This window comes from Danio rerio, chromosome 18 (assembly GCF_049306965.1).
Source record: "Danio rerio strain Tuebingen ecotype United States chromosome 18, GRCz12tu, whole genome shotgun sequence".
Lineage (NCBI taxonomy): Eukaryota > Metazoa > Chordata > Actinopteri > Cypriniformes > Danionidae > Danio > Danio rerio.
In genome coordinates, this window is record NC_133193.1 from 9,412,501 (window position 1) to 9,433,550 (window position 21,050).

General features: G+C 35.7%; 2 protein-coding genes and 1 long non-coding RNA gene across 3 annotated transcripts in view; 2 read left to right on the forward strand and 1 right to left on the reverse strand.

The window, feature by feature from the left end:
* arsa (arylsulfatase A) overlaps window positions 1–4,301 on the forward strand; it is a 12,742-nt gene extending 8,441 nt beyond the window's left edge. Inside the window, 4 exon segments of the mRNA NM_001013543.2 lie at window positions 1,578–1,702; window positions 1,795–1,922; window positions 3,144–3,246; window positions 3,789–4,301. Coding sequence (NP_001013561.2) covers window positions 1,578–1,702; window positions 1,795–1,922; window positions 3,144–3,246; window positions 3,789–4,087 — 655 coding nt within the window. The 3' untranslated portion in view covers window positions 4,088–4,301.
* Window positions 4,302–4,659: 358 nt separating this feature from the next.
* Window positions 4,660–10,853, forward strand: LOC141378805 (uncharacterized). Its single transcript, XR_012394295.1, has 4 exons — window positions 4,660–5,079; window positions 5,118–5,253; window positions 5,304–7,303; window positions 7,502–10,853. It is a non-coding gene; the product is annotated as an uncharacterized lncRNA (long non-coding RNA).
* A 1,650-nt stretch (window positions 10,854–12,503) lies between these two features.
* mapk8ip2 (mitogen-activated protein kinase 8 interacting protein 2) overlaps window positions 12,504–21,050 on the reverse strand; it is a 61,794-nt gene continuing 53,247 nt past the window's right edge. Inside the window, exons 11-13 of the mRNA XM_679994.11 lie at window positions 19,862–19,932; window positions 19,652–19,750; window positions 12,504–16,140 (exon numbers count right to left, since the gene is read on the reverse strand). Of these exons, the coding sequence (XP_685086.6) occupies window positions 16,068–16,140; window positions 19,652–19,750; window positions 19,862–19,932 (243 nt within the window). The 3' untranslated portion in view covers window positions 12,504–16,067. The remainder of the gene's footprint in view (window positions 16,141–19,651; window positions 19,751–19,861; window positions 19,933–21,050) is intronic.

Here is a 21,050-nt window from a genome sequence, read left to right on the forward strand (position 1 = left end):
ACCTGCTCTGATCTGGGATCGAAACTCCCTCCATCGGCCCTTACCCATCATGGCCTCCCAATCATCCCCATCCACCGAATTGGATCATAGCTCTCATCCAAGAGGATGCTGCACACTGGTGGTGGTGTGGAGAGACCCCTCTCATGATTGTGAAGCACTTAGGATGTATGGCCGTACACAAAAAATGCACTACCTGCTCTGATCTGGGATTGAACCCGCAATTCTGTGCATGGGAGTCCTTTGCTCTAACAAGGAAATTAAGGAACATGGTCTCTAGAGTCTGTCGCTACGTCACTTATTAATGATAAAATACTGATTACAGATGCGCTGCAAAATATGATTTTCTTATATTGTTTTGTCTTGCTTTTAGTCCAAATATTGTAATAATCTTAAATCAAAAAGCATTTTCTAGATGAGCAAAAATACAGTTTTGTTTTTAAGAAATAAGGGGTCTGTTCTTCATACCTCGCTTAAATGATCTAAGATGATTTGGCAGATCCTGGATCTGTTCATCTGGATGAACTGATCTGAGATCCCTGTGTGTGTTGTGAAGGACAGACCTATCGATGCTCAAAATCATGATCAGCAATGCAACGATTGGCTGACGGCACAGATGCGTAATGACATCTTATAACTAATATTCAATTATCCATGTGAGCAAAATTACAGAAAATTAATGGTTTGTTAAATATGATAAAAAGCTGCATGCTTTGGCCCTTTCATGTGTCAAAATCAATTTATTTAGTTTTACCAGAGCGGATTTTCCTTATTATAGTAGCCATAGTAGTATCATTGTAGCCGTTTTAATAATCGGTGTAATGAATAATTGGATGTTTACTGAAGCATTTTGATATTGGTAAAGGTGTCTGCACAAGTCTTGTACTTTCATTTCGGGGTGCAGATTGCATAAGTTTTAATAATATATACAACTTTATTTAATTAATAACTATATATATACATATATATATAGTTAAAAAATATTTACTATTTTCCCAAGTGTATATAACTACTACTGTAAGAAAATATCAGAATTCGGTACATACTTTCTGTATTATCTCTGCTTGAACTGAGCTGATCTAATCCTGTTTATATGAATTAAACCTGCTCCCGACCAGGTTTGAGCTACCAGGACTGTTGCTATGACAACAACTCTCAGATCAGTTTTGAAGAACGAAACGATCCTGGATCATGTCAAATTGTCAATAACCAAATCCAGCTAACTGATTAATCCACATCCGAAGAACTGACCCAAGATGTCAACATGAAGTGAGTTTTTCCTTAAAACAATCAAAATAATCTGCCAATGGGGCAAGCAAATTAATCTTGTTTTCCCTTAAGGCATTAGATTATTTTGTTCACCCCACTGGCAGATTAGTTTGCTTGTTCAAAGGAAAAACTCGCCTATTTCTGGCACATTATCTTAAAAACCAAACAGTATTTTTGCGTGTCTATAAAATCCTTCTTGTTTTAAGAATTTTACAATATTTGGGCTAAAAACGAGACAAAACAAGTAAGTATAAGTAGGTGAAACATTTTTAGTCTTTAATAATTATTGACATGCTGTGTTTCCACTGCAGGCCAGAGCTGATGCGCAAGTCTCGTGGGGGGAACGCAGGACTGATGAAATGTGGTAAAGGCACAACATATGAAGGAGGAATGAGAGAGCCGGCCATCGCGCACTGGCCTGGATTCATCAAACCAGGTGCTGAGAGATACATTCTGCATGCAGCTAAAATAAATTCTGTGGTTATGAATGCAGGACGTTGTGTTTGTATGCTTTCCCATCACTCAAAGGTGTCACTCGTGCTCTGGCCAGCTCTTTGGACATTCTGCCTACCTTCGCCAAACTGGCCGGAGCTCCCTTACCTGAGGTGCAGCTGGATGGGGTGGAGATGACAGACATCCTGTTCAACCTCGGACCGGTACGAGACCAAACTATGGAAATAAAGTTATAGGCCTGAAAATATATTTTGAGTTAGCTTTGGAAGATTTAGTTTTGTTTTTCCTGTCTGAAAATTCTCCATTATTATTTAAAAAATTATAATAATTTTACAAAATATTAAATATATTATTATAAATATGCAATAAGAAGAAAAACCTACTTGTGCGTTTTATTTTGATGCTATATTTGACAAATATTTTAAAGGGAAATGTTTTAAAAGGTGTCTTCTGGAGGAATTTAAAAATAATTATCATTATTTAAACTAAAGGATTGTATATGACTCTTTTCAGTATTGTTGTTATTTGTATTGGGTTTTTGTACAATTAATGTTTATTAAAAACACATTATGATTGCATATTGTACATTTTAAAATGTATTCAAACATCATTGTTTCACTTGGTCTGACGCTCCTTACTAACTTTGTTGATTTCTGGATTGCTTTGGTCATCATGTCTCTGAACTGTTTGGCCCCTTAAATGCTTGTTGCAGCTATATTTAGTATAGGTTTTGTCATGAAGATAGTCATTGCTGCTGATACATACATACAATTTAAAATATCTGTTGATTTTAATGATGAGTGATTTAACGCTGTGATTTCAGCATCTTTACCCCAGTCTTCAGTGTCAAATGATCTTTCAGAAATAAAACTAATAAGCTTAATTGGTTTTCAAGAAGTATTGTTTAGTATTATTAGTTTTGCTGCTTAATATGTTTATGAAAACAGTGATAATTGTTTTTTTTTTAATCTGGTTTCTATCAGGATAATAGAGGATGCAAACTGTTGTTATGCTGAATGACATTTCAGAGGGTGTCTTCTGTACTGTAAATAATGGTAAAAAAATTTTAATGAAAAAATATATATAATAATAATAATACATTTTATTTAAAGGCAGCATTCTAGCAACTCAAGGACCCCGTACAATCAAAAAGAAAAATACAACAACTAGAAAAATAATAAAATATGCACAGCAATAGTCCAAATTAAGTATTAAATGTCATCTTAAATGAGTGGGTTTTGAGTCTTGATTTGAATAGTGTGAGGGATTCAATGTTTCTGATATATATATATATATATATATATATATATATATATATATATATATATATATATATATATATATATATATATATATATATATATATATATATATATACAAAGTTGAGGAAATAAGCCATTTTTGCCTTGTTACTGTCATTTCAGAGTAAAAGACAGACCATGTTTTACTACCCCACTGATCCAAGTGTGAAGTATGGTGTGTTTGCAGTGAGATGGGAAAATTTCAAAGCACATTACTACACTCGGGGTAAGTACACCATTTTTGCACCCTATAAATAAACCATCCATATTAGAATATATCCTATATCTGATACAGTGTTAAACAAGTTTATTATCCCTCCTGTGAAACTTTCATTCTTTTTCAAATATGTTCCAAGTGATGATAAACACAGCAAGGACATTTTCACAGTACTTCATATGATATTTTTCCTTCTGGAGGAAGTCTTATTTCTTTTAGTTTGGCTAGAACAAAAAGATTGCTAATTATTTTTTTATATTATTTCCCCCTTAGGATTTTTTTTGTTTCGATTGGCTACAGAACAAACTACTGTCATCCAATAAACTGCCTAGTTAAACTTAGTCAAGTCTTTAAATGGCACTTTAAGCTGAATGCTTTAATTAGCATCTAGCTAAATAACTAGCAAATATAAATCAATTGCTAGATTTTAGGTATTAAAACTATTATGTTTAGAAAAAAAATCTCTGTTAAACAGCACTTGGGAAATATTTGAAATAGAATTTAATTTGACAGGAGAGCTTCAACTGTATGTCTTTTGACCCATAATTCAGGCGCAGCTCACAGCGAGTCAACCCCGGACAACAGCTGCTCATTACTGGCCTTCCTCAAGTATCACGACCCCCCTTTACTCTTTAACCTGGAAACAGACCCGTCTGAAAACTATAACCTTGACGGCGATCAATGGGACGCTGTCCGCAAGCAAATCCAGGCTGTCAAGCAGCAGTTTGAGGCGTCTATGGTGTTTGGAGAGAGTCAGATATCCAAAGGCATTGACTCTTTACTCGAGCCCTGCTGCATTCCTAATTGCAGACCGAAACCTGAATGCTGCCGCTGCAATTCTGCACTTTAATGGCCCGCACACTGCCAGATGCCAACATTATACAGCACAGTAACATAACATTACAGTAGGGATGTAACGATGAATGCAGTTGAAAATTTATTCATATCGGTTGAGATGCCTAACAAATAGTGATATCTTTTTTTTTTTACAAGACTGTTATGATGCATTTAACAGTCATCAGTATCTTAAATCCTGGAAAGTTTTTAATATTTTAAGCTTCATTCATTCATTTTTTTGTCGGCTTAGTCCCTTTATTAATCTGGGGTCGCCACAGTGGAATGAACCGCCAACTTATCCAGCAAGTTTTTACGCAGCGGATGCCCTTCCAGCCGCAACCTATCTCTGGGAAACATCCACACATACACACACACTCATACGTGTGTGTGTATGAGTCATACTACGGACAATTTAGCCTACCCAATTCCCCTTTACGCATGTCTTTGGACTGTGGGGGAAACCGGAGCACCCCCACGCGAACGCAGGGAGAACATGCAAACTCCACATCGAACCAGCGACCCAGCGACCTCCTTGCTGTGAGGCGAATGTGCTACCCACTGCGCCACTGCGTCGCCCATATTTTAAGCTTATGAACATTTATATGTATATATGCATGTATTATATCATCTTTGCGTCAAATTACAAAAAATCGAATGACCTAATGCAAGGTGTTTGTAACGCTGATTGTATGTACAGGACAGTAAGAGGCACTTCAATAATCACACGCATGTTATTATCATCAGCTTGAAGAAGTTCGCTATTTCAGATATAGATGCGCAGCGAGCGCACACAAGCTCTCTGGAGAAAGTGAAATTACTCGCGCTTTAAGACGGCCTCTTAAAACAAAAACAAGACACGGCAGGACATGGCTGTTCATTAAGGCTACGAAAAGATTTGTTTGAGTTCGGTGAACCATGGCTTGTTATGGCTGGGTATTTAAAAATGGCACTTTCTTTGTTTTCATTCTCCTGGCTTGTGTAAGTGTAACGGAGGCCAGCTAATAAGTGCTGTGCAGCAAACCTCACTCCTCTGACCTCTAAAGGTGCCCTAGTAACAGACGCTAGAGGCCATGGTCTTTAGCCTCCTTGGTAGAGCAACTGTCTGACATTGCGGAAGATCGCTGGTTTGATCCCAGCTCCGAGCGGGTTGGGCGGTGTAGGACCGGTGGGGTTACATTGGTGCCGTGAACCGGTTGGGAGTGAGGTTTAGGGGGGTGAGTGTACTGGAGGCCAGCTAGTAAGTGCTGTAATGTTAACCTCACTCCACTGACCTCTAAAGGTGCTCTAGTGACAAACGCTAGAGGTCATGGTCTTTAGCCTCCTTGGTAGAGCAACCGACTCCCATGTGGAAGAGTGCTGCTTTGATACCAGCTCGGAGCGGGTTGGGTGGTGTAGGACCAGCAGGGTTACATATGCGCTATTGACATTTCTCTGTAAATCAAAAGCATTCATCTGCGCGTCTAGCTCTGCCTTTATGTAGCCAAAAAGCAGTATGGGATAGTTTGCTTTTTGGTACCTTTTGAAGTAAACGGACATTAGGATGTACTAACCCCTACCGAACCGTATCACTCAGTGTAAACGGGCCATATGTATAAGGTTGTTCTCTGTTCTGCCTCAGTTATCAGTCTCACACTATTTACTTTTATTTGTTTACTTTTTCTGAAAGTCTAGATAACACCATTGTAGTTTTTAATTTATTATCTCAGCAAATAGGAATTTTAAAAAATGTGGTACTCTGTTATTCACTGCGCTTTTATGCTGATTGAATGATCTTAGCCCTGATTTTGAGTCGCCGACAGGTTTTGAGAAATCGCAGACAAATGCCTGAAATCACAGACAAATCGGTGCTCATTCACGTGAGTAACAACCTCACAGTGTGAACTATCAAAGACATGATCTGAGAGAATCACAGATGTGATGATTATAATCATGCCATGTGAAATGTGTTCTGATTGAAGAAAATTGAATCGTGAAATCCAAATCCTAAATTGAACCGAATCGAGTTCAGTGAATCATTACATCCCTACACTGCAGTTCACCAAAAGACTGATTGTGTTTAACAGAGGCCATTCATTTTCTTTAAGAAGCAAACTTATGAAAGTCGAGCTTTGCTGATCCGCACTGAATCTCATTCTTTGTTAAAAGGGAAGTGACTGAATTTTTTAATTATGATTCTTGCTGACTATTCTTGTCAATGCTCAGAATGAAGCTATGATTTTTTTATATATATATAAACCAGTGTTATAGTAATTATCTCATTCATCTACTGTATAAGAAAGCCTGATATAAGAATAGTGTATTATAATAGCTGTAACAGTGATTTCAGAGGGAAAAGAGGAGCTACTGTGATGTATAAAGTAATAAGTAAATGTTTATTGAATGTTGACACAAGTGTTTGTTTTATACTGTCTTTTGAAGTTAATCAAAAGAATGCTAGTCTGTGTTTAATGCTGAATCTTAATTATGAAGTGATTTTTTTTTTTTTAGAAATAAAATAATTTAAAATAACACAGGTTTTTAGTTATTCTGTTCCTCCTCATCATACATGTCCTACCTATACTAGCTGAATGGTAATGCAATTGTTAATTGATTTACAATCATGTATTCCTAATCATGAAAAAATTTATGAAATGTTAACTTTTAGACTGCTTATTAAAAATTAAACATTGCAAATATTTTTTTTTTGACTGCTTAAATTAGTTGGTCAATACAATATTCAAAGGACATCCTTCCTACAATGTAAATATAATAAATATAGTGTTTAATTATTCCTAATCATCATAATTATATCTAATTCATGTGTTTTAAATAACAGATCATTTAAATTAAATTTATTATGGAAAACATATCTCTTTTTTTAGCATTTTCTAACATCAAAATAATAAGCTCAATAACATTTTTATATTCATAATGAGTAGCAGATTTTTGAGAAGAAGCTCCTTTATAAAATACTAATGTTGTAGGTGAAGTACAATTGAAAATCATTTTACCAATCTTTTTCCCCAATCTTTTTTCAGACACATCTTTAAGGATTTTCTTGGTTGCATCAATGAAAAAGTTTAAAGTAGGTTAAACTTGTGCTTTTGCATAGTTAACATTTTCAATTAAAGGTCTCAAGCTAAAAATGGAAATGAAAAAGATTTATTTTTATTGGTGAATCTTGCCCTACAAGGCAGAGGTTAGGGATATTGGACTATAAAAGGTTGTTGACCATTGCTCTAAAACACAGGTGTCAAACTCAGTTCCAAAAGGGCCGCGGCTCTGCACAGTTTAGCTCCAACCCTAATTAAACACACCTGATCAAACTAATTGAGTCCTTCAGGCTTGTTTGAAACCTACAGGTAGGTGTGTTGGAGCAGGGTTGGAACTAAACTGTGCAGGGCTTCGGCCCTCCAGGAATTGAGTTTGACACCCCTGCTCTAAAAAGACACAAAGTAGAGATCACAGGTCTCTTGTATTAAAGACTACATGTTAATTCTACATTTTTGAAGCTGCTAGTTGACTTAAACAGTGGTGTTTTAAAATGTCCAAATCATTCAGACCGTTATTAAACAGAAGAACTGTAGCAACTCTTTAAGCTTTCCTTTACTGTGTTATTGATTGTATTTAATAAGCATTCAAATCATTGTGGGCCGGTTTGCAATAGCTATACTCTACTATCAGAGTATAGGGCCCCGATTGTTTTCTGCTGAGGGCCCCTGAATGTACAGGGCTGACCCTGAATAAATAATATTATTTTTATATATTAACTCTCCTAATGCATTCAGGTCTTTTCTGACCACAGATGAGTTGGAGAAAAAATGTTTACAAGCTTGAAGACCCTAAAAATAGGCATAATTTTTGTATGAGATATTTAAAGTTTTTTGAAAATGAGCTTCCAGGCAGTGTGTAACAGCTTTAAGTGAAAACATCCAGCTGAGGTTTACATCTGAAAGTGCACTATTAGATTAAGACTATTAATTCTTTAGCAAAATAGTCGACTCAGAGTCGAATAAATGAATCGTGTAGGGTTCGGATCTTTTGCCTGAACGCGTCGATTCAGTACATCACCAAATATGTACTTCCAGATCTGGTAAAATGTGAATGCGCCTTTCCCTCTAGACACTGGCGGAGCACGGGGGACCACAGAACTGATCATGACGTGAAGATGATGATCACTGACAGATGGAGATTCGGCTGCTGGGTAAAAAGGGTTAAAGTTTATTTTCACAACAACACTACAGCAAATCCAACCTAGTGCTGTGTTTGTTCCTGTCTTTTCTCAGATTTTTGATACAATAACCTATGCTGCATCGTGGGATTCCTTGGCCATTATGGGACTTCGTAAGTAACTTTCATAGTTCATATGGACCAGTTTCTTCTTCCTCTCGCCTCACTTTGTGTAGTTTGCTAAATATGTGTTTAATTGTGTGTTATAAGTTGTAATCGGCGCACATGGCTTGTAAACACTTATCTATTATAGATCACTGCTTGTGCTGTATCTCTCAGGTTAAATCTGTATGTGGCTATTCACATATTGTGTCCAAAACCATGTTGGAAACACAACGAGTGCTTCTTCCTTTACTGATTTAAATGCTTTTCTGAACTCGCGATCCTCTGTTGTTTGCCTTCGATACGGCCACTATCAACTGTTCCTCACAGACGGTCAATTTTCAAAATAGTTCAACTTTTGCCACTGTGTTGATTAATACTAAATGTGTGTCATTGTTATTACTTGGAGTTAGATTTAAGAGAGTAGGCTATATGCTGGTTTTTAACTGCATTGGGCTCTCACATACTCTGTGTGCTACTTCATAGCTGTGTTGGGCATTTCTCTCCGTCTCGCACTGAACCCAAATCACAAAAGACTGGGTAATCAGGCAAATCAGTGCAGATACGGGCTAAGAAGGGGTTTGGGAACAAATGAATTACTGAACAATTCATGTAGGAGTCGTTGGGATAGTCGGGTAAAAATAAATGCAGATTATAAGACAATGAAAGTGTTTTTTGACCGTGCATGCATATCAGCCGGTTGTTGGAGACCCTCAAAACCAAAATGTTTTGCTTTTATAATGCAAAATAGCGTCTCCTTAAAGATTTTAAAACATGCTACACTTTTTGTGTTACATGAAGCTCATTTTAGTTATTTAGTACTTTTATTATTTTTATTTATAGTTTTATTATTCTTTACTCAGTCTTAATATAATGACCTTTTGCCACACATTTTTGGGACTTATTTTTGTTGATTACATTCATTTTCTTGTCAGCTTAGTCCCTTTATTAATTCGGGGTTCGCCACAGCAGAATGAGTCGACAACTTATCCAGCAAGTTTTTACACAGCGGATGCCCTTCCAGCTGCAACCCATCTCTGGGAATCATCCACACACATTCACACACACACACTCATACACTACGGACAATTTAGCCTACCCAATTCACCTGTACCGCATGTCTTTGGACTGTGGGGGAAACCGGAGCACCCAGAGAAAACCCACGTGAAGGCAGGGAGAACATGCAAACTCCACATAGAAACGCCAACTGAGCCCAGGTTTGAACCAGCGACCCAGCGACCTTCTTGCTGTGAGGTGACAGCACTACCTACTGCGCCACTGCCTCGCCATTTGTTGATTACAAATACATATAACCACTGAAGCACACAAAACAGGTAGGAGTAATCATAAAAAAGGATTATTTATGTCGATTTTATGTATAACAAAAAGCAAAGCTTGAAATATACAGTTCAAGTCAGAATTATTAGCCCCCTCTAAATTTTTAGCCCCCTAATTTTTTCCCCAATTTCTGTTTAACGGAGATTTTTTTAACACATTTCTAAACACAATAGTTTTAATAACTCATTTCTAATAACTGATTTATTTTATCTTTGCCATTATGACGGTAAATAATAATTCTCTAGATGTTTTTCAAGATACTTCTATACATCCTAAAGTGACATTTAAAGGCTTAACTAGGTTAATTAGGTTAACTAGGCAGATTAGGGTATAATGATGGTTTGATCTGTAGACTATAAGAAAAAAATAGCTTAAAGGGGCTAATAATATTAAGCTTAAAATAGTTTTTTTTTTTTAAACTGCTTTTATTCTAGCGAAAATAAAACAAATAAGTCTTTCTCCAGAAGAAAAAATATTATCAGACATACTGTGAAAATTTCCTTGCTCTGTTAAACATCATTTGGGAAAAAGAAAAAAAAAACATCAAAGGGGCTAATAATTCTGACTTATATAAAATATGAAAAGATGACAAAGAAAACTTACAGAGTTGCCTTTGTCCATTATTATCAGTCCAACAACCAGCGACGTCTCACCTTGACCAAACAAACTCAGAAACGCTTTGGTGACATCAAGCATATAGTATTTTATTCATAAGACCAAATCCATGACAAGGCAGTGAGATTTTTTTTGTCGTTTTTTTACAAGTTGTCATTTTTAAAGATACAAGATACATAGTTTTGTCATACTGAAGCTGTTTCCGTTATACAGTGAAGGACTGAATTATGTACGTTTAAGTCCAGATCTTTGTATTTCCTGTAATTGTTTTTCAGCTACCCAAGCTTATGTATTAGATGCTCTGCCTCAATGTGTTAGGTGTTTCACAGCCAATTTGTCACTACAAATCGCTAAAAGTGAAGGCTAAAATAGATCAGATATTCATTTATCATATGAACACACAGAGAAATGCCATGTAACAGTCATAACTGAGGATTTAGAGCTCCGATTGAAGTAAATGATTGGTGTTTGCTAATAAATGAGAGACAAATTGCTGATCTGACCCATTAACTGCAACGATTAATGGCGTATTTGGACATACTTGTGAATGTATGTTGAAACGTCAGCGACTGCATGATGAGCACACGTCCGACAGCTGATGTTTACCAGTGTAAAGCAGATAAAGGAAAGATACAAATACTAATTGAAAGCTATTTATATCTTTTCACCCCAGCACAGTTGGCTTTTGGTTGTGAGATTGTTATCATCAACATATTAATATTATTATTATCATCATTTCTTTTAAATTTACATATTTATCTCAATAACATACTCAACAGAAAGGACACAGTATGGCGATCCTGACTCTAGAATATTTACAGCAATCTACCCGAAAACAATTCACATTTAAAACAGAAAGTCCGTCTGTGAGAGTGTCACCGTCACAAATGAACGCGGATACATAGGAACAGATTGCAGGCTGCTGGAGGAATGTTGGCTTGTTTTCCATTTAACATGCTACTGCACCACTGCACTAGCATACAGAATGTTTTGATCCGCTTCTTGATTTATTTGGTTGGCAAATTGACCTCATGCACACAACATCATAAGAGGTTAGATTTAGGTGGTGATGTCAGGTGATTAAAATTCAATAGAACCACAGCTATAGCTCAATAATATCCAGCTGCAGGCCCGCAGAGCCCAGCCTGATCTCACGAGAAAACGTAAGTATTTTGTGTTTTGCCAGTTTAGTGGCCAATTCGTACGAATTTGTACGAGTTCAGTCGTACGAAATTGTAAGATTTTAAAAAGGAGGCATGGCACTTAACCCCACCCCTGAACCCAACTGTCATTGGGGGATGAGCAAATCGTACTAAAATGTATGAATCAGATCGTACGAATTCATACGAATTAACCACTAAATCAAAAAGTTACAAATTGCCGTGAGATTGTGTTGGCAGAACCACACGTTTCAGGCACACACAATCCAGCACACACGATCTAGGCAAACCATATATGCTTATGACGAATGTTAATGTTATTAACGTCTTCTCGGACATCGTCATCAATATAATTTTATATATATTGTTAATAAATATTGTACACAATAAACAATCGTGTATACTATTTCGAAAGTATTGCGATCGAGATGGTGGAATGGGGATCATCGTTTCCGATCGGCGTTCAATATAATAGACTGAACAGTTTTCTATCAGTCATCATAGATAATCAGTAGGCCCACCCGGATCCTGTGCGCAAAGATTTTCGCAGATTTTCTGCAGATTTTTAGCCCATCATTAATTCTGTTTATTTACTTAAGCAAATATGTGTACATCTATATTTATTCAGTTTTTTTATTAATTTCAGTGAAATTATTGACTAATGTGAAAATGTTCATCTGATTTATATACAATGCAGTTTGTACAGTAATATTTTCTGTCTTTTACTAGATATATTATGTGACAAACTTGCTTTTTTTTTTACCAAATAAATTGAATCTAATTGGATTTGCATTTTAAAAATTTAAGTTAAAAAGATATTATATATATATATATATATATATATATATATATATATATATATATATATATATATATATATATATATATATATATATATATAAAGGTTTTAGTTATGATACTCCTAAAATAATTACACATAAATCCGCCGATATCTCCACAGAAATAGCAAAAAAACGTCCGCAGATTCTGTCTGGCCCTAATGATCAGTCATTATTGTTCTGACAGAGTCAATATAGCAGATAGGCTACTCGTTTGCTGGCCTTGCTGAACAAACTAAATTGGACAGGTTTAATTTATACAATAAATTCATTTATAATGAGGGAAATAATAGCAAGTTAATATAGGCAATAATGCATCTTTATACGTAATAATAGTCTTTCTACATGTAATTCATGTATAACACTATATTAATATTTTACTCAAGCGATTTAATAGTATTTATTTGGTTCATTTTCTTAAAATATCAATCATGTAATTTTGCTGTAAAATGTACTGAATGTGTTTGATAGTGAGCTGACGCAAGGCCTTGGATTGTATTCCTCGACCTGAATGAGATAAATATTATTGAAGTAATTATTGTGTGAAGCCAGCAGGGGGAGGATCTGCTCAGTTCAGTCTCAGCAGTGCTGGTCAAGGTCAGGACAAGGACTGGTTTAGCGTGCGAGAGCTGAACAAACAGGAAGATGCAATCCTTTTCTAGTGTCCTGAGCTTATTATATAATCACAACGCATAAATGAGATTCACCGATCTACTTGCAGGACAGAGGCGGCATTTTATTGTTTATCAGTCTAATATGAAGCAAAATAATCCTGGAATTAATGTTTTTCCAAGTGAACTGGGGCAGATTTTCACTCATTTTGGTGACTGTCGATAAGCATCACATCTCACTGAATGCTATTAATGAAAATCAAAGCATTAAAGGTGGATGTCTCTGACGTTAAAGCTGAAAGCATCAATTCAGTCAGACGATGATGATGACAGCAGACGGTGGTCTAAAGAGAGGCTGTCAGGTTTGAGAGATGGAGAGCTATTATTTGCCTGAAATTCTGTGCTGTATCATTGCCAACCAGATTAATCATAAAAAAATTGATCAAGAGTAATATTTCACCCCAAATTAAAAAGTAATACTTTTCATTTTTCACTAAATACATTTGTAACTACAGTTTTAACAATTTATTAAATTTTCAACCCTCAACCCTAGCTTGTCTTTTGTAATCAAAGGTACAATTATATGATAGTCATTACTTTGGGCTCAATAAAATCTATTAAATTAAACAGGAAATATTAAAATCTTTGGAAAATAAACTACATTTAATGTTGAGTAATGCTGCGGAGTTTGAGCAGGTGAAATTCAGTCTTACAGCGCTGTGAAAAGGGGCAAGATTAAACAAGAGTAAGTGATTGGTCCATATTTAAATTTTCTGTCCAGAGATGTTTTGATCCTTAATTAATCTCATGCAGTTATGTGATGCAATTTCCCAGGTCAGAGTTCACCAAGTTTATATTCTGTATCCCTCTGAACTGTGAAACCTGTCGCTTGAGCTTGCGTTTCCGGTCTGTGGCATTCGCTTAAATGGAAGTTTATGGGGCGAAAAGTGCAGTGTGACTGTAGCTTTATACTTTTAAATGTTTGATATTTTAAATTATTTTTAGTGTCTACTTTCTGGAGGACATCTTGATGTTAAAGTGACATAAAAAAAAATGTCAAAAATACAACTCATCTTACATTTCAAAAATTGATTACAGGCGTTTTACCGTGTTTTTAACACCAATGTTAGATGTCAGTTTGATGTCATTTCGACATCAAGGCAATTTAAAATCCTTGGGAACGTAAAATAAAGTGTAAATTAATTTATTATTTCATTTTCCTCCAGTTTAGTCACTTATTTATCAGGGGTCACCACAGCGGAATGAACCGCCAACTATTCCAGCATGTTTTACGCAGTGGATGCCCTTCCAGCTACAATACTTTTCCTTTATTTATTTTGGCTATAAAAGAAGCATCAATGTGTGGATATTAAATGGACGTGGAGGTTTTGACGTCAATTCGATTTGACATTATTATTATTTTTTTAATAATCAATTTTTAGGAGTTTTTACCTTTAATGTGATAGGACAGTGAAAGACAGACAGGAAAACATTGGGAGCAGAGAGAGGGGAAAGGATTAGCATAGGACCTCAAGCCAGGAATCGAACTCGGATCGCCTTGAGCACCTTGGAGCCATATGTCAGCGCACTTAACCACTAGGCTATTGGAGCCGACTCGATTGACATTTTTGATGTTTTTTGACATCTGTGTCAATTTACTATAAATTACTACAGTATATTTTCATGTGGGTGCCTGACAACTTTTTTTCTAGTTTTGTTTACCTTTACATTTAGTATTATTATTTTTTATTTGTTTAGCATATCGGTTTTCACATTCTGATTTCAATTACTAAATATTAAATTGTTAAAATGACTATAAATAAATCAAATATTCTTAAGAATAAAATATTATGTGTTCACTGTAAGAGTGTACTTGCATTCTGATTCTATTATAGTGTCAAAATGGTTTTAAAATGACAATAATGCATACCTGCCAACATTCCAATTTTCCCGGGAGTGTTCCATATTTCAGACCCATCTCCCGCCACCCTCCCGTTTTGTTATTTCTCCCGGAAAACTCCCATTATTTCAACCATCCAGACCCCCCAACCTGACCCTCAGCATTTTTGGTATGGTCTGTGAAAACCTTGCCAACATTAGTATAGGATTCGATCGTAGCGGCGGCCCGAAACACGATTCATAGTAGTTACTGACACCACAGTACAGTACCCGAATTTCAACTGTGTTATTCAGACACCTCACCCCCCAAACCTAACCCACTGCCTTGTCTCCTGGATTTTCAGGGACAAAGGTTGGGAGGTATGCGTTAATATTGTTTATCGCAATCAATTTTGTTCCTATATATCGTCCGACAAAAAATATAGATATCAAACCACCGCCAGATTCACATTCCCTCAGCCGGCAAACCTGCAATCAGTCCCACGTTTCATTCGCAGACAGATGGAGCAGGATACTTGCATACCATGATGTAACGAAGCATCTGTATTCAACTACAACCGTCCCTAATTGTACAGTATTTACACCGCGGTAAAATCAGAAACGTACATTAAATCTTCTACTACATTGGAACAGACAATCTGTAGACCTATCGACGACTCCAGGTCACGTCCTACTGCCTTGTCCTTTTTTGTTTGTTTGTTTGTTTCAAAGTACAAACCCAGTACAGCAATGTATCAGAATCGGACAAATACATATTTACAAACAATCCTGGTCTTCAGATTCAAACCTGTGATCGCCTTTCGCTTTTAAACATTTGTCGTATGTTTGTGTGTGTGTTTGTGAGCATAACCCTCAAAGCCATGCATTCAAACATGTGAAGTTTGCCATTTCTAAACCAGGACTATATTATAAAAAGGAAAAAAAGGAACCAATGTATCCGCCCTGAAACCATGTCCCTAATTATATAGTAGAAAAGTCAAATGAACAAGCAATCCGTCTCAATGAGGAGAAGAAACTGAATGGTTAAACGTTGAAATGAACAGACAGACCACTAAGAGCCTATGTAGAGGATTTGAGCTCAGTTCTTGTCGAAGGAACGAGAGAAACTGAGGGAGAGAATTAAGAGATGAAGCCTATGTTACATTAGAGAAGGCTCCAGGCGTCTCGAGCCCAGGAACAGACATCTGTCGTGAGGGACAGCAGTGACTTTTTCTCCTCTTTTACTCTAGGTAGATGTCTTCGGTAGGACAGGCGTATTCTAAGTGCTCTTGGTAGTACTCCTGGAAGGCCCGTCTAAAACAAGCACACACACAGAGAGACATCAGAATGTAGAGTAAGTGTGGAATGTGTGTGTGTACATATCCTGAACATGGGTTTACAGTCCTGTGTCGCTAAAAATAGCAGGATTTCACAAGAAGCTGAGTTCTAAGCAGGTGAAAATTGTCCTGTGATATCCTGTTGGCAACCTGTTTTATGATTGTACATGTGTGATGTGTGTTCAAAAAGAACGAGTAGAGAATTTTTTTATTTTATGCTTTATTGATTTATATGTGGGTTATAAACTATGCAAATAATTATAATTGATTAATGTATCTATTGATCCATCCATAAGCATAGACAATTTAAAAACACGTTTAAATAATTTTAGGTAGATTCTAAACCAGGGATTCCCAATTTTTTTTATTCCGGGACCGCACTAGGCAAGTAATTCAATCTCAAGACCCACCATAATATTTTAATATGGAAAAATGGGTAAAAAAAATTTATCCATTCAAAGCTGTCAAAAATATACAGTATGGTGTGTGGCTTTTTGGATTTTGCAATTCGAAATGCACAAAATGATGCTCGAAGTGCTTTTTGTGGGATGCTGGCTGTAACTGTGATGATTTTTTTGTTGAAAAAGATACTCTTCTTTTTTCAGAAGAGAATATGATCAACGTTTGATCAAGCCCCTTGATTATGATCAAGCCCCGTCGCAGTAAATTCCACTGCTAGTGTATGGTCATAAGAAACTAAATAGCTTTTTGATCGACTACTACAAGCTGGGAAAACGTCAGATAAATATGCCAATGCAATTAACATTATTGCTGAATTGATCTAATATTTACACATTTGCTTGAGGAAGGAATGATGGGGTAGTTACATTACTATTACTATTTTCCATAACATCTATGCCCTTCTATAACATTAGCTGACGTTAAACCTAACAGATAGCACTATAGCTATTTATTGATTAGCAATCTGTCAACGTTGGGATGTGAAAAATATTGGAAAACAAATAGCTTCAAATTATAGAATACATAGCAAATAGCAAATATAGAATTATAATTATAATATACCCACACAGAAACGCCAACTGAGCCATGGTTAGAACCAGCGACCCAGCGACCTTCTTTCTGTGTGGCAACAGCACTACCTCACTGCGTTGCCATTATATATATATATATATATATATATATATATATATATATATATATATATATATATATATATATATATATATATATATATATATATATATATATATATATATACAGTATATATATATATATACAGTATATATATATATATACAGATGTATTAATTAAAATATTATTTTAGTCACCAAACATATTTAGGAATTAAAAGATAATACAATTAAATTCAAATAATTGCAAAAAAAAAAAAAAAAAAATACAAAATTTAAACTAAATGTTTCAATTACGTGTATTAGTTTGTTTTGGATCATTAACGCCAGTTATTTTCAGTACTGACTAATCAAATGCATGTGCACAAGTATAATATTGTATAGCTTCCTTTTATAAATATTTAGCCCCCGTTTATTTTTCACAAATTTCTGTTTAACAGAGAGCAGATTTTTTTCGACACATCTCTAAAAATTATAGTTTTAACTCATCTCTAATAACTGATTTATTTTATCTTTATAATGATGACAGCAAATAATATTTTTGCTAGATATTTTTCTAGAAACTTCTATACAGCTTAAAGTGACATTTAACTGCTTAACTGGGTTAATTAGGTTAACTAGGCAGGTTAGGGTAATTAGGCAAGTTATTGTATAACTATGATTTGTTCTGTAGACTATCGAGAAAAAAATATAGCTTACAGGGGCTAATAATTTTGACCTTAAAATGTTTTTTAAAACTGTTTTTATTCCAGCCAAAATAAAACAAATAAGACTTTCTCCAGAAAAAAAAAATATATTATTAGACATACTGTGAAAATTTCCTTGCTCTGCTAAATATCATTTGGGAAATATTTGAAAAAGGAAAAAAATTCAGGGGGGGGGGTTAATAATTCTGACTTTAAATGTATATATAACTAAACTATTATATACTATAGTATACCAGTCCGCTATATGCTTCAGCGTATACACAAAACACAAACTGAGTATTTTCGAATGGAATAAACTAGGAATCATATTAAATAAAACAGTAGGTACTGTAAGTTCATTTATGACTTAATAAATACATAAGGAAACAAAGAACTGAGTAATAGTTTCTCACAAAATTAAAACCGTTAGATCAACTTAAAAATCTTCAGTTAACAACAAAAATTATTATTTTTAATTATTATTTAAAATGGGTGCTAGACAGTGGCGCAGTAGGTAGTGCTGTCGCCTCACAGCAAGAAGGTCGCTGGTTCGAACCTCGGCTCAGTCGGCGTTTCTTTGTGGAGTTTGCATGTTCTCCCTGCCTTCGCGTGGGTTTCCTCCGGGTGCTCCGGTTTTCCCACAGTCCAAAGATGTGCGGTACAGGTGAATTGGGTAGGCTAAATTGTCCACAGTATATGAGTGTGTGTGTGAATGTTTCCCAGAGATGGGTTGCGGCTGGAAGGGCATCCGCTGTGTAAAAACTTGCTAGATAAGTTGGCGGTTCATTCCGCTGTGGTGACCCCAGATTAATAAAGGGACTAAGCCGACAAGAAAATGAATGAATGAATATTATTTAAAATAAGTTTTTTCAACAAAATGTAGAAAATTGAGGAAATGTATTATTATATTCATTCATTAATTTTCCTTCGTCTCTTATTTATCAGAGGTCGCCACAGCGGAATGAGCTGCCAACTATTTCGGCATATGCCTTACACAGCTGATGCCCTTTCAGCCGCAACCCAGTACTGGGAAACACCCATACACTCTCACATTCACACACACAATTCATTCACTACGGACAATTTTTAGTTCATCCAATTCACCTAAAGTGCACGTCTTTGGACTGTGGGGGAAACCAGAGCACCCAGAGGAAACCCACGCCAACAAGGGGAGAACATGCAAACTCCACAGAAAAATGCCAACTGACCCAGCCTGGACTCGAACCAGCGACCTTCTTGCTGTGAGGCGACAGTGCTAACCACTGAGCCACCATGCCACCCTATGTATTATTTCAGTTATTACAAATTAAATTAGTACTATCATTTAAAGTTGATCCTACTTTTTAGTTTTTAAACTGTAACAACTCCACACAGTAGTAAACGATAACATTCTGCTTTAGATGCGTAAGGCATTGTCTTAAAAATAACAAATGAATACTTTCTGTTATTAAACTTTTTCCTCTGTATCTGTGAAAAATGATAAGATTTAATAATGTATATTTTCATAAGGTCATATGATGTAATGTGACAAAGCTTTCTGCCTCCTTCTAGGACTCATAATTCAGGTCTCCTGTCTGATCCAAATGAGGGAAGCTTTAATAATTCAGCACTCAGATAATGGAGCAAAGATGATCCCTCTCATTAAACTTCTCTCCTCTGTTAGTGTATTGTGAGTGTGACTGTGTGTCGTGTTGAAAAGCATTATACTCACCCCACACATTCGGCTACATGTCTCATGGAGTCCTGAGAGACGAAAACATGACACGCAAACCTGTTCAACATCGGGTGTTTGGTGATGAAACCAAAATAACTACAGAAAGACAGAGAGGGAAAAGTAATATTAGGCTGGCAATGTATTTTAAATTTGATAAAGACCCAAAAATGCATGTTGTAAAAGGATTGGCTGAACATGTGTGTTTACCAGTTGTTTTTAGGATGACATCCACAAAATGAGATGTTTTTCATTTGGAAGAAGTGACTACATCTGTCGAACTGTGATATGAAGAAAGAGAAATAGCATTCGGTTACAAAAAAGCAATCAATTTTAGGCATTTAACGAGCCCTTATTATGGGTTTTTGAAAATGACCTTTCATGCAATGTGCAACACAGCTCTAAACGAATGAAAACATCCAGCTGAAGGTTAAATCTGAAAATGCACCTTATAGATGCAATATAGATTTTTAAAATATAGATTGGACTCAAGAGCATACCTGTCAACCCTCCTGTTTTTCCCGGTATTCTCTAGTATTTTACAGTTCTATCCCGATATCATACCGTAAAGATATTTTCCTGTACTTCTCCCGTAATTCCAACCTTTCTATAAAGGGTGGCAATAATATACGCACCCATACCGCCAAACCACCAGGGGACGCCCCTCGCTCCTAAATGTGAGTCTGTTTTGTCCTTTCGTTTAATTTAGGCATGAAAACACTTTGAAATAAATAGAAAATTGGCTCGATTCCCTGCCTTTTTCGTTTTAGGTGCCGTCCCCCTTCTATGCAATCCTTAAAACGTGTAGACTGTCAGACGCGTTCCATAGCGATAAATAGACGCTGTTTCCCCAACAGATTCTTTACACGTGATTTGAAGCGGAGCGAAAGTCTGGGTTTTGGGTGCATGTTTGAACAGACATATACACATAATTAAAAATTATTAAACAACATCTAAAGATGTCGATCAGGAAGGTTTTTTTCCAAACATAACTAATTTTGTCCTTAATGAGCAAAAACAAATTAGGAAAGCAATCAAATTTTTAAAGTGACACCTCTGTTAATTACTTTAATCAAAAGAAACACCTAAATGAGAGATTCATTCGTTGCTCTTAGATTATAAAATGAAGAAAAGATTAATGACAATTGATAACTTGATATTTGTATAATTTTAATAAACTGAACTGCTAATTTATTTGCTGTCAATGTATATTATTTATTTTTTCTTTGTTAAATAATGATAAAACATATTATAATATATTTTATCATATATAATAAAACAGCTTCAGATGAAGATGTTTAGTTATATGGGTGTTTTTTTCTGGGGGGTAGGGGTGGATTGGCATATCCCTTATTTTCATATCCCAATGTTGACAGGTATGATCGAGAGTGAGTTTAAA